General features: G+C 32.0%; 1 protein-coding gene across 4 annotated transcripts in view; it reads left to right on the plus strand.

The window, feature by feature from the left end:
• The first annotated feature begins 202 nt into the window (after nt 1-202).
• The window catches only part of LOC117117768 (transient receptor potential cation channel subfamily A member 1 homolog), a 33,608-nt gene continuing 18,597 nt past the window's right edge, over nt 203-15,213 (plus strand). Inside the window, exons 1-9 of one of the 4 annotated variants that reach the window (XM_033262195.1) lie at nt 203-815; nt 3,262-3,430; nt 5,979-6,085; nt 6,929-6,949; nt 10,289-10,465; nt 11,063-11,272; nt 12,503-12,596; nt 13,545-13,740; nt 14,940-15,123. In XM_033262195.1, the coding sequence (XP_033118086.1) occupies nt 567-815; nt 3,262-3,430; nt 5,979-6,085; nt 6,929-6,949; nt 10,289-10,465; nt 11,063-11,272; nt 12,503-12,596; nt 13,545-13,740; nt 14,940-15,123 (1,407 nt within the window). In that variant the 5' untranslated portion in view covers nt 203-566. The remainder of the gene's footprint in view (nt 816-3,261; nt 3,431-5,978; nt 6,086-6,928; nt 6,950-10,288; nt 10,466-11,062; nt 11,273-12,502; nt 12,597-13,544; nt 13,741-14,939; nt 15,124-15,213) is intronic. The other 3 variants (XM_033262194.1, XM_033262196.1, XM_033262197.1) reach the window with 3 other exon arrangements.

The raw sequence follows: 15,213 nt of genomic DNA on the forward strand, positions 1-15,213 counted from the left end.
ATACATAAAATTTAAAACAAAAAGTCATACTGTAAATTGTAATTAATCCTGTGTAATTAAGTAAACGGTACACATTGGTAATTAGACTATAATCAGTCTGAGACCATGGAGAAATAGTTATTCCTCCATGGCCTGACAGTCTGTAATTGAGGTTTGGTGCCCTCTACGATCTTATTTTTTTGTGTTTGCAGTGCAGTACTGTGTTGTTGTGGTATTGACGTAAAAAGTGCACTAAGCAGAAGAGTTTATTGGATCGGCGGTTCTATCGGAATTCAATGATAATAGTTTATCAGCAATTTATCAGTGACCCCTAAAACCTGGCGGCCGAAGAGATTATTAGTAAGAGTTACCTAGCGTGTACTAAAGAGGGTGAGGTTGTCGATGAAAAACCACCTTTTATCGCGTTTCCAGAACACATAGCAGAGACGTTTGCCTCTTCAGGTGACAGCACTTCTGCAGATGAGAGTCGCCGAAGTACTCCTAAAAAAATAGGATCAGCATCAAGTCCAGGCTGTGTCAAAGTAGGTTTTTCGAATAAAGTTAGCCCAAGCCCCGAGTCATTTGACATGTCAAGGAATGGTGGGTTCGAGGAGGTCGAGGGCGTTCAACTGCGGGACATAAGGAGGAGGGATTCGATTGACAGTGACGAAATGACAGATCGGAAAGGGGTTCCACGGAAACAAGCGCGCCCAAACAGCTCTAGTGGTGGACGAGATTACGAAGCGGTTCCTTCGAATGGTGGTGGGCCATACGACCCAGCCGCATCACTCAAGAGATGGGAAAGTGCTGAAGATGTCGGAATCACTATTCATCAGGTACAGTTCTTTTTAATATTTTAATAAGCTTCAAAACACACTGTTCATTGTTATGTTCTAATTCATTGTTACCGGTGAACTTCTAAATCTAGGCCCTATGTGTGACAGTTGTTACAGATACAGAAATGGTGACGGGGTACATCCTACATGCCCTCCACTTCCTCGCAGCAGCAAAAAAATAATCTCTAAGCAAAGCTAAAATTTCTAAGTGATGGCGAAAACTATGTGTGTGTTTCTACTCTGAAAAAAGAAATAGAAATTGACAAACTGTGCTACAATTCAAGAACTCACTGGCAGATTCAATGTGAGACTAGTCACCAACACATCCCCCCTCCCCTAAAAAAAATGGTGTAAAAAGCAAAATATTAATGTAATTTAGGTCTAAGAATGCCATTTTCAGCCATCTAGAGGTGCCATATAATAAGCATACATTTTTTTTACCTTAACCCAACCATGGTGGGGGCTATGGTGGTCTGTGAATGTGATCCTTCCTATGGGCCCCTCTATTTCAAATTCCTGGACCTTCCACTGAACTAAATTCCTAGAAAAAGTTGTAGGCCTACTAAGCTAGTAGAAACACAACATAAATGAGCTTTCAGTGGCTATTTCTGGACCACAAATAGTGGAAAATACACCCTCCCCCCCACCATCCCATACATAGGTCATATGTTTTTGATCAATGTTTTGCGCTCCCCTCAAACGACAGCATCCATCAATCTGATTCTGGATAATCAAAAAACATTTATCTACACAATTTAATAATCTGTATTATTTTCATATAAAATCTAAATATTAAACACAGTAAAAGAAATATATTATAGAACCAAATGTTAAGAAAAAAATTAACTTTAATGGTCCTACTAGTACTATAGTAAATGCTTGTCTTTCACAACACAGATAGTAGCTCTGAAAAGAACAGGTGTAAAGAATTATTTTGTCTTCATTAGTGTTCCCATACATACAATAGGTTTTGGATTGATGTTTTGCGCTCCCCTCATCCGACAACAGCATCTGTCAATCTGTATATCCTGTAATTATTTTCATAAAAAATCTAAATATAAAAAACAGTAATCAAGAGAAATAAATTATAAACCCAAATACCAAGGTACTGTAAAATTGACTTTAATGGTCCTAATATAGTAAATTTTTGTGGTTCACAACATAGATATCTCTAAAAAGAACTGGTGTGAATTATTTTGTCTTCATTACGGTACTTGAAAGCCAGGCTGTGGAGGGAAAAATTGTTAATACCTGTATGTTGTACAACTGATTTTTCTATCGCACAAAAATGGTGTTTGATAGCAAACTTGGGGAATGGTGATGAGATACAAATTTTTTAATAATAAAAAACTGGGGGGGTTAGTTATGCCCCTTTTTTCCCCCTGGTTTTTAAATGTTCAAAAACCTGTGTCTCAATAACCGCTTCAAGTTTTTTAATTAATTTGCAGGATGAAGTTCATTTTTAATTAATTACCTAGAAATACAATGGAAGTGACAAATCATTTATGGCACGTGATTCATTAAAGTTCACTGAAGTACAGTATGCCCAGCGAATTTGAACCACACCCATTTAGAGTGTACAGTAATATTTTCCATCAGTAATCTCGTGGTAGTCTATTTGTATTAGTGGTGTCCTCTGTTGTTGTTGCCGTGGGCGAGCAACACACTTGTGTACTTGCAGTCTAAATGACACAAGTGTATTTGATATGTTCGGTGGACCATGAAATGCATGGTTGAGTAACACTGGGTGTATAGTAATCTAACACTCTTTCGCCATCTATTCAATAACTGTATATCCATATTACAGTACTAGATGCTATGCCGGCACATGGTATAACCTGAATACCATAATTATGTTCTTAACTGTAAACATAGTTTAGTACTGACCTATATTTAAAATAATTAAAAAAAAAAAAAATCCCACCAAAATACCAGATTTTAAATAATCTGAATCAAGATCCAGAAATTAATATTTATTTGCATTGCATCAAACTATCGCATCAAACTGTAATACTCTACATATACTGTTTGAAAAACAGTATAATAAACAGATTGAAAATTATAGTGAAATGCACTTGATAGCTTGACAATTTATCTATCTGTCCTAAAGACAAATTTAATTATGATAACTAATGTTTTACATAAAGATTAAAGACATTGCCTACTTATGAGTTAAAATACATGCAATTATAATATAATATTTCAATTTCTTACTTAAGTTATTACTCTCTAACTTTTAATTGGAAATTAGAAGGTTATATAATGTAAAATATTGTATTTGCCAAATAGACAGACATAACAGTAAGTACTTTTAAATTAATACATTTAAAATTAATTTAATCATTTAATTTTCCAAGAAACAGTGGTAAATTATTCTTAAATAGGCATTTTGATAATTTTTATAATGTTATTATTATTAAATATTGATTTGATAATTTTTTTGCAGGCTGCACGAGATGGTGATGTTGGCGTTATGGAGAGATTGCTCCAGCAGCTTTCGACCAATAAGAAAAGGAAGATAAATGCACTTGATGAAAATAACCAAACAGCGCTTCACTATGCAGCTCGTTATAATCACTTACCCATCGTTACACTTCTCGTGTCTAATGGTGCCAGTAAGGAACGCCTTGACTTGTCTTAACATTACACTGCATTTTGTTTGTCTATCAAATATTGTATAGTTTAGTTATATAGTACAGGTACTGTAATATGTTTTAATAGTTGGTAAACTTATACTGAATTACATTCAGGGCCACTGGCCAGGGCTTGGCTTCTAATAAATTTGTTGTATTTATCTCAAAAATTCATTTATTATGTACATAAAACCTCAACATGGCAGACCAGTATACGCTATGGTAATTCTAATCAATCAATCAATTTAATTCATCTCCCATAGAAAAAAATATTCAAATTTACAATAAAACAGATTCAATAAAATATAATGTAATACGGTACATACAAAAAATATCATAACAAATTAATTAAATACAGGGTTAAAATTATATAATCCATTCAAAAAGGTTGCAACAAAGCAACAAATTATGAAAAATGTTAAAATCATTAACTAAAATATGGAAAACTTAACACTGTCATACAAATAAACTAAATTATTATTATTATTTTATGTTTATCAAGATGTGAATTTGATGTACTGTAATTCTATGTGTGTTACCAAAGAAAAAGCAATTTTTTAATTATAAAATAAGATTCTTTTTTATTTCTAAATTATAGTTAAGTTTATAAATTGACATGATTCAGGGCTTATAATCCACATTCAGGACTATACAACCTGCATTCGTATAGCAAAGCTTTCCCATTGAAATTTTCCGAAACCACTGAAGACCCTTGACCTTCTAATATGTAAGAAAGAGGATGTTCTAGTTAATTGCTTTTCCTTTATTATTTCTATGATACAGTTTTGTCCTTCACATTGACACTTCAGTCAAAGACATGAGTATTACTGTATACTACAGTGCTTTGTATGACCGTTTAATTAGTGTACAGGTACTCTGCGGTATAACATATAATTCTAGTTAGAATAACACAATGTGACTATAATTATATATTTATTTGACTTAATATTATTAAGTTGCTTATATTATGATTCCTGTTATGTTTGGAAAAGAACGTATCCTACTTACAACTGGTTTTTATTTGCCACTTTTGCAACTGTTAGACAGTGTAATTATTTTGTAGTTTATCATCTCTGCCCATATGCTGAAAAGAATATAAATGCCTATAAAATAACTCTTTGTCCATATACAACCATGACCAAACACAAGGATATTATAAAACCAATATACATCATAAATATAGCATATAAAAGGATTTAAGCCTACAGTACATAATGTAAGTGATTTGATTATGGCGTGTATTTCAATACTTGGAGTATGTATTATACTTTCTTATCTGAGATTAATCAGTGGACCTTTCGGTTTTTGATTTGATTATGATCTTCGGATTATTGATGAGACACTAACTAAATGCAGATTAGAAACTAGAAGAAAATTAATTTTTATATGCATTGAAAAACCTTGATATTTATCTAGAACTTAATTAAAGACATTGACTAATTAACTTGTGTGTGCTAATTTAGGATACATACAGTAAATCAATGTCCTAATTAACAGATGTCAATCAAATTTGTGTTGATTAAATGCATAAAATAACGGCAGTGCAGGATTTTGAAACAGAGGCATAGGAAAGCAGGCATGCAGTTAATTGTATTTCAATCAGATTCTGAAGAACAGGTCAAAAGGTTTCCCTGACCACTATGGATTGAAATTCAAAATTGGTTTCATTCCTCTTATTTACAATTACTGTACTGTACACATATTGCTTGTGTCCTTGAGCAAGGCACTTTATCTGCATTGCTTCTCTCTACCCACAAGTGTAAATGGGTATCTGATCACATCATGGAGGTATAAAATTATACCTCCATGATCACATTACCTGCCCCCGCACTGATTAAGCAGCAACATTAAGCATGTAGACCCAATGGCCAGGGAAATGAAGCACTTTGTACTACAAAGAACGGGTGCTATATAAATAATAATAATAATAATAATAACAATAATAGTAGTAGTAATAGATTCTTATTTATAATTATGATCTGTTTTTCTGTTTTTGGTTGACATTGCCATTTCGCACATGAAAAAAAAAGGAATATAAAGATATAGCATGAATAATAGAACTAGGATGCATCCATCCAAGGTGCTATAGAAACACCCAACTTTAATAAAACTTACATTGTATTGTCCCTTCATATACAATATCTCTTCTTAATAACTAACTGAATGAATGGAAATTCTGGTTATACAGCCTGCATGCAAATTGCATTATTATACACTTTATTCAAAAGCATTCTTATCAAGGCTACCAGCTTAAAGCAGTGTCAATAAAATAAGATGACGAAAGCAGAAAGCACTGTAATATTAGTCAATAATAATATTTAGTTTGATAATGGTGTAGATGAATATATTGGATGACATTTCTTAATATATTTTTTTATTACTATTTGATCCATAATATACTATAATATTCATAATGTGATGGCTTTTATATTTTTCATCAATTAGCTAAAATGTTTAAATTGTGTAATGTAATCATACAATTACATAAATTATGCATTTTTTACGATGATATTTCTGCTCAACCTTTTAGACCTTCATAAGCCAGGAGATGATGATTTGACAGCGTTACACTTCGCTGCTCGTTACAAACGAACTCGTGTCTCTGAAGCACGTTCAGATGGTGAATTGTCAAATGACGTAAGTAATATTGTAGCCTGCTGGAATTCAACTTTATAATTCAGACTACAACTTAGATGATTCGTCTAAGGCCAGATAAAAAAAATTACTAGTTTCTCGTCCCCTCGTGCGTCCATTTTCTGTGCCTCACCAAATTTGTGTCCTCTCTCTGTGGATGGGGATATACTGCATATGGTATAAATCATGTCTAGTGTTTCCTTTATTTGCTTTCAATGTGTCCACTTGGTAAAAGTGAGAAAATAGTAGCTGTTTCCCATCCACCATCTTGGATTTGCCACCGCGGAGTAAAAAAAAAAGAGAAAAAGTGCCCTCATTCTCCATTTTTCCGAATATTAGGACGAGAAACTACTTTTTCTTTTTACTTGTCCATGGTGATTAAATTTCCTGTCTATAATCCAATTTAATTCATGGTACATTCACTATAAAGTGTCTCCATGATGTGTGAATTTTAGCCTGCATTTATAAATTCTGTGCAATGTTGAATATCCCTTTTTATTTATTCTTGATTTATTGTGATACACAATCATAAATTTTGCTACTTTTAATAAATAATTACAAAAAAATAATGCACATTAAAATTCTATTTATAATTGAACAAAATTTCATTAAAGCTTATATAAAAGCTGCACATTAAAAAGATAATAATTACAATTATCAATTAACAAATACTTATTTATCCTAGCAATACAAAATTCACTAAAGCAATCAGTTACGTTATTTACAATTATTATAAAAATATATAGCTGCTGTCATTTTGCTGTCATTTTATTTTGATATAATTTTGATGTGTACAGTAGATTAGATGGTTTTATTTTGCGTGAAATCTTTTTATTTTCTCCACAGTCTCAGCAGTATGTTGATATAGTGAGTTTTATTTCAAAGAGAATTAATTATAATTTTTTCCTGCATGTTTATTTTAACATTGGATACTTTCTTATATAATAATTTAATGATCACTCTTTGTAACAGCTAAACAACTAACGTTAATATGTTTACTATTAAAAATTTAGATAATGAAAGAAAATTCACTTTATATGTCACAAATATAGTGTATGATAAACTGGAATTACAAAATGTAATGTAAAGAAAATAAAGAATATAGGATTAGCGAAAGCATTAAATTTGCTTTACCTAGCAAATTTGTGAATCTTCCTTTAAAAATAGATACTACTACATAGGTATTTCATCATCTAACACTTGGTATAGTATCTATTCTTGGGTGTCAATTCATACAGCTGTTGAAGGAGGTTGTTAAGAGCTTCCTTTTACTAGGTTGTTGTCTTAGCCTGGTGCAGTAAAAATACTACAAGACTTCTATTAGCAAAATTAATTTTTATATATAGAGGTGGCTAAAAAATATATTTTCGTTTAACAAAATGGTTCTGCCAATACTATCAAGGTGGGAGGAAATAAAAAATATAATTTTATTGACAAATTAAGCATCATTTATTTTATTTTTTTGAATCAAATTATTTTTGTGAATAAATTTCAGTTTTATTATAATGATGTGGCTCTCATTTGCTTTATCATATTATGCAGTAATTTGAAAAAAATCACCTTTACTATTTCCATATTGCATGAATTATTATTATTATTAGTTATTCAGATATGACATTACAAATATACAATAACAAATTAAAAAGGAGTTGCCAGGAAGAAATAAAAGTAACAAAGAAGCTACTGTCATCAAGTATATATTCCTCCACCTCCAATCTAATAAACACTAATTGTAACTAATACCAAATTACAAAAACTACAATTAAGACAAATATGGAAGTAATTGATATATGCACATAATGCAATTATATAAATCTTAAATTAAATAGCTCAAAAATGTAAGTAGCACTACACAATTAATAGCAATAAAAATAAGGATTTATGTATTATCATAATTAATTCACTTTTTATATATGATACACAATAACATAATTCAAGAGGTTAGACCAGCCAATATGAAGATGTTCCTTAAACTGATGATGCATCAAATGTAAACATGTCTAGTTTGTTTCTTTAATAACTCTGGATAAACCGACTAATTGCATATTCTCTCCCTAAAGAAAACACCCCTCAAAAATAAAATGGAACTGTCAGCCCAGAAAATTGAAATTTTCAATTGTATTATATATTTATAATTTTTATTAACCCTACCTACATCATAGAACTAAAATATAAGCATTTTATAGAGGGTATAGTCTAGGTCTTAACTTCTGTTACTAATCCCTTTTATTATTCCCCAATTCCCCCTCCTTGCGATGTATAAAAATCCTTCTATGCAGTAGTATTAACTCTGGTTGAATATTATTTGAATACTAATCCCAAGTGTACGTTTGTCTATTGCATGATCATAAATGTGTCTTGTTATTGCGAATCAGCTGTCACTTACAGAAGATGTAATTTGTTGCCTCCATGATTTGGAGGTCAAAGAATACATTTCCAAGCATTTTTTTTTTTATTTCAAAATAATGTTGGTTAAAAATGACTCACCACTTACATCTATTTACTTGACTTTTGACTCATTTTATTATATTCCCTTTTCCACTTGTTTAAATATGAAAAAAACTTTTTTTGTATTTATTTATTCCTCAATGCAACAATATTATATGCTATAAATTATAACAATAAATTACATCCTCTTTGACTCTGTAGTAAACCTGGTTAAATAATTTTGAGTGTTTTGTATCTCAATGATGATGATTTAGAGGTCATAGAATATATTTCCAAGCATTTTTGTATTTCAAAATTATGCAATGTTTAATAAATATGACTAATTTTGGGTGTTTTGTATCTCAATGATGATGATTTAGAGGTCATAGAATTATTTCCAAGCATTTTTTTATTTCAAAATTATGCAATGTTTAATAAATATGACTATCACTAGTATCTAATTTTTATTCTTAGCATTTGACTTTTGACTCTTTTAATAATATTCTTTTTCCACTTGTTTAAATATAAAAATTCTAACTGTATAGTTAACTTTTCTTTGTATTTATTTAATTCCTCAATGCAACAATATACTATAGATTAAAATGAAAAATAACATCCTCTTTGACTATAATAAACCTGGTTAACTGATTTTGAATGTCTTGATGATAATTATTAATTTGTAGCAATAAATCACTGTATTGTATTGCTACACAATAAAGTTTAATATACTTTAGGGAAGATTTAAAGGATAATATTTTTCCCATTGGGGTGACGGGAGCTGGTGGGGTGGAGGGTACTGGTAGTGTTTTTGTTTTTTTAAAGAGAGGTGGTCCATTAGTAACTCTTTAGACTTTCACTGTATATTCACATGCATTGTTGATTCAACAAACTAAGTGTTCTCATCCAAGTATTATACTAAACAGAGTATGTTTACCTAAGGTGAAATACAAACAGGTTTCACACTGCTCTACAGCATAATTATGTATTCAGTCACAATCATTTTTCGACTTTGTATGTATTAATGTCGATTATTATATTTTGTAGATTACAAAACATTATTTAGATTAGTTTGCCCTCATTGACATTTTGTATTTGTAATACAGTACTTTAGAATCAGGCAGTGATCTAGAACCTGACATATAAAGCCTTGAATTCCATAGTATAAGTAAGACATTGATAATCACTGGAGCATTACCCAGCATCATCAACATAATATACTTTTCTTATATTTCTTTTGAATCTGTTACAAACTATCCCATGGGTAATTATTTGATCATCTTATTTTTATGGATTCTTTGGTTTTGGGGATTCATCAACTTATTTATAGCAATTTATTTTTTTAAATTTAATTGTTTTGTGTATTAGAACAGTGATTGAAATATGAAATAAACCAGTAGGTCGATGCAAGTGTTTTATTGGAATTAGTGAATTATTGGCATTATATGCACTATAAGATTAATATTAATTTAAAATTATTAATTATATGAAAATCAAATAATTTGACGCTACTGAGACTTTTACCAGGGCTGTAATTTTACTGGCGAGTGTGATGTGAAAAGAACTATTGAATTCAACCCTAAAAAAAATAATAAAAAATATGTAAAGAATTGATATGATGGAGATATTTATTGTGCTAATAATCTTAATGATGAGTAAATGATGATGATGATTTTGATGGTATTGGTGATGATGATGTTGTTTATTACTATTGACATTATTTACATAATCCTTGTATTTTTAATTAATATCTCATTATTTCTTTTTGTACCAATATTCTAGGAAGTTGATGATGGAATTGGTGGGCGGGTTTCTAGTGTTATTGAGTATCTTGAGAAAAAGGGAGCAGACGTGAATGTAAAAGACATATATGGGTCGACGCCCCTTCATTTTGCCGCAATGCGTGGCAATGAGGTGGCCGCAGCGGACCTCTTGCAGTGTAAACAGATCAACATCGAGGTAAGAAAAATGAAAACATAATAACGAATAAGTAACACAGGCTATATTACTGTAGACAAATAATAATAAATATGAATTATAAAGCGCATATATCCACTAAGATAGTGCTCAAGGCGCAACAGACAGAAACATGAAAAAGCTTGTACTAGAAAGCGTGAAATATACCCATGAAATGTCCTAAGCTAAAACCTGTAGAAAGCAGAAGAAACCTGCATCACCGCTTTGTTTACCAGCACATTGAAGCCTCAATGAGGGCTTGCTAGTTCACAACTCACAAAAGCTCTAATGGTGCTAGTGTTTGACTATCCTACCCAATTAAAAAACCGACAAAAAGTGAGCAAATAAAACAGAAACAGTGAGATTACTTGACAGGCTTGTTAGTGCTTTGTGATATGTCAACAGATTAGCTGTATGTTTAATAGTACAATGTAAGGTGTAGTACTACTACTCCATGTAACATAGGATAGTTAAATGTGTCGTAGGATAGTTAGATGTGCTATATAAACAAGTAGGCTGTATTTTAATAGTACAATGTACACATTACTACTGCATGATTATTTCAGGGATGTTTATATATTAATTTGTATTAATATCTAGGCTGTTGATAAGCAGCAGTTGACACCACTTCACAACGCCTGTATCCATGGTGTTAAAGAGGTCGCTGAGCTGCTGATTTCTGCTGGTGCCAACATCAGATGCAAGGATGAAGACGATTCCACACCACTTCACTTTGCTTGCACTGAGGGGCACGAGGAACTTGTTAAACTCTTGTTTGCTGCAGCTAAGAAGCAAGGATGTATCAGTGAGGTACTATAAACTTTTAAATCTAGAAATGATAATGATAAAGAAAAGAAAATTTGTGACCCAAGCTCACAAAATGGCTGTAAACTCGCACTGCACTGTACACCGACTGCTGACTCTAACTATTCATGCTCTCAGCTCTTTTTACAAATTAGTAGATAGGTCAGAATATTTGTTTGTTTCCTAAGTGTTTCTAAGGTCCATAGATATAATGTTATTTCCTGTCCCGATTATTTTTCATACTTGAAAACTTGTATAACCTCTGTGTCATGCAATCTAATCTCAATAGGACAGGGCAAAAGAAAGAAACAACCTTGACATAAATAAAAGTAGTTGCATAATGTTTCATTTATATAGCATGGAAATATGCAGACATTTTGTCATACCACTCACACAGTGGCGAAAAATATGTGAGCTCTCACTGGCTAAACCTAGAGGCCTCATACCTGACATTTATCAGCAGACTTGATACTTATCAGCATAAAAAAAAAACCCCATCAAAATACATTATTAAATATCAAAAACATCAAAGTTGGTGGACCTTTGATAGTACCCCACTGGGCAGAGTTACCCGAACGCTTCTCTCAAGGTGATAGAGCTTGGAGAAGCCTTAGGTACGGGCCCTACAGTCACTACATTTACAATTTGTAATTCTCTTTAACTAGCATATTTTGATCAACATTCTTAATATTTTTGTGTGTAATAATATTTATTCTTAGGATTTTTTAAATATTAACCTTTATGCTCAGATGATGACATTTATTTATTTTTGCTGGTACATTTGAACATCAAGATGCATTGTGTGTTAAAATTTATTACAAGTAAATTGTTTTCATGTCTTTAATCAAACCTTCAATTTCAAAATTTATGCTAAACAATTTCATCTCTTCCCATCGGAAATTTGAGTTATTGTAATTTCACTATCTTTAGGAAGAAACATTTAGTAAAATAATAGTGTTATTAACACCAATATCTATCAGACAAGTTACTCATGGCGCTTGATGCGTGGACTTAAAATAGTAGCTCGTTCATTGACAAGTAACAGGGGCCCAGTCTGAATTTTCTGGTTTATAGAAAAACTGAGTTAGTTTTTCACTTTGTAATAATGATGTAAGATATTACTGTACATACATCTTTTCTGACTCTTCTTTTATTCTGTTGTAAAGTGAATTGAGAGTTTTTTCAAGAGTAATATTTTGGTGGAAATTTACGTAAATGTGATTTTTGTATATTAAGATGCTTCGAGATGTGGACAATGAAGATAATACACCTCTCCACCTGGCAGTTGATAGTGGACATGAGGGTGTCGTTGATTTGTGTCTCTCAGAAAGTAAGTAAAGATTCCACGTCCTGAAACCTCATAATGAAACAGACTTAGTTGTTAGTGCGACATTCATCCTGTAGTTGGAATTGGTGTGCTTGCTAATGGATGTAAAGAAAATATTCAAACTAAACTCTGGTAAAAAGAAATGTCATCCAATGGTTAGTCTTCTACAAGGCCATTGTTACTGTCTATCTTGACCTAGGTAGGGATTGGAGATTGCGCTAGGGCGGTGGCGGATGATGACCTCTCAGAGATTCTGCATTTAATTTTTTTTAAATATATTTTATTAATGAAACAAATTCATCTGGTTGTTTATATTGTAGTAGGTTGTAAAGTTATTTTTAATCAACCAATAAAGGTGAAGACATATTTAAAGAATGTTTTGAGAGCTTTTTGGTCTCATTCTGAACTGGCGTTTCATTACTTCTTTCTAGCAGAGAAATGTTCGATGATGTTGTGCTGATTTGGAATAGCGCCACCAACTTTAGGCCCTATCAGACATCTCATATATACCAGCTGCCAGCTGCTACTTAATTATATTTTATTTATTTATTATTTTAATATAAAGTGCAGAGAAGCTTTTTCTATCATTATGCGCAATACAAAGTGTAATATTATTTTTATTATTATTATTATTGTTATTATTATTATCCTATCCTACTATTATTATTATCCTATTATTATTATTATTATTACTATTATTATTATTATTATTATTATTATTATTATTATTATTATTATTATTATTATTATCCTATCCTATTGTTGTTGTTATCATTAATATTACTATCCTATCCTATTGTTGTCGTCGCCGCCGCCGCTGTTATTATTATTGTTATTATTATTATTATATTATTATCACAATACAAGTACAAGTCTATTATAATCCTGCTTGGGGGTATTTCGTGTAAAATTTATGAATAATGTTATTTTACATTTATACTCATTTCCTAGATGCTAATGTGAACTGTCGTCGGAAGGATCAGGACACGCCTCTTCACTCAGCAGCTGTTGCCGGGAACCCTGATATTGTCAAGAAATTGCTAGCCCACAATGCACGTATTGATGCTGTAAACAAGGATCATGCTACAGCCCTACATCGCGCCTGTCAGTTCAACCGTTCACAAGTGGTCGAGTATCTGATCGAGAAGTAAATATTTTATTAATTTTACATTATAAAACCAAAATCATATAGATGACTAATATTACTAATTTATTTCATAATTAATTATGGTCTAATGCCTCGATGGTGTATCATAATCATGTGACATATTGCATCAATTTTGGCCTTTAGGATCAATTAAATTTATGCTTATCAATATAATCATAGCGAACCATTTATAATATGATTTTAATGTGTCATCTGGATAAACTAAGGTGTTTGCTTCAGTCTGTCATTCAGCATGTAAAACTTTGTTAACACTATGAAGTTTTATGTGACAGATAATGGTATTTGCCCATATATGGATGTGATGTGACATCATCATACCCATATATTATCATATAACATATATTTGTCACATAAAACTTCTAGTGTGGACACATAAGCACACTATTGTTGATTAGTGTGAACTTCCAATCATTATATTATAATAACTACAATAATCCAATATGCTGACTCTATCAGATCTCTGTCAGACTCAACATACTTTTTGGTCAGACATTGTCCAATAGCATGCTTATTCCAGACTTATCTGATGAAACAAAATCACGTCTTTCAGTGCCTGTTAAGTCCAACTCAAACAGAGTTGTAAGACGCAACCCGGTCACTGTGTGAGTTAAACGCTGATGCGATAGTCCTGTGTCGGGCACAGTCATGACGTAGAATGTTTGATATTCTCACAACAACCTAAAGGCTGTCCCTGGCAATAAATCGTGTTAGGGTGCTGTCTGAGATGGCCTCTGGCGGTCTGAATATTCTCATCTTTATCAGACAAATCAAACTTTTTCTGTTGAAAGTCTGAATGAATTCTGATAGTGTAACCCTGGCTTATACCTCTGTCCACACTGTTATCACAAATACCAGGGGCAGATCCAGAATTTTTCAAAAGGGAGAGGGGGAACAACAGTCTCAGAATAGGTAAGTGAGTAGCACATACCTTTGATTTGCATTGAAAATTTTTTAATTGAGTGGCAAAAAGGTGGGAGGGGGGAGGAACATGTCCCCCCCATTCTCCCAACTGGATCTGCTCCTGAATACCTATGATTTGTCCATATATGGGTGTGCTGTGATACCATCATCCCCATATATGGTCAAATTATACATACAGTTGTTGCAAAAACTTTGATAGTGTAGACAGAGCTTCATATCGTTTTACTCATTATTGCCTTTTCTGCCGCTGTATTTAGGAGAGCAAGAATTGAGCGCAAAGATAAGGATAACTTCACACCCTTACTAATAGCTGCATGCTATGGCCATGCCACTACCATTGAAATCCTTTTAAAATATAAAGCTAAAATAACTGCAACTGACAAACAGGAAAAGAGCGTGTTTTATTTAGCAGCTGAAGAGGAGCATTACGAGGCACTTCAGGTTGGTCATGTGATTAAACAGAAATCTTCAGAAGGAAATTTTTAAAATTATATTTTGCTCATATTATTTTATTAATTAGAAATTGTACAG

The sequence above is a fragment of the Anneissia japonica genome, unplaced genomic scaffold (genome assembly GCF_011630105.1).
Source record: "Anneissia japonica isolate Jap-2015-1 unplaced genomic scaffold, ASM1163010v1 scaffold234_len1672027_cov178, whole genome shotgun sequence".
NCBI lineage: Eukaryota > Metazoa > Echinodermata > Crinoidea > Comatulida > Comatulidae > Anneissia > Anneissia japonica.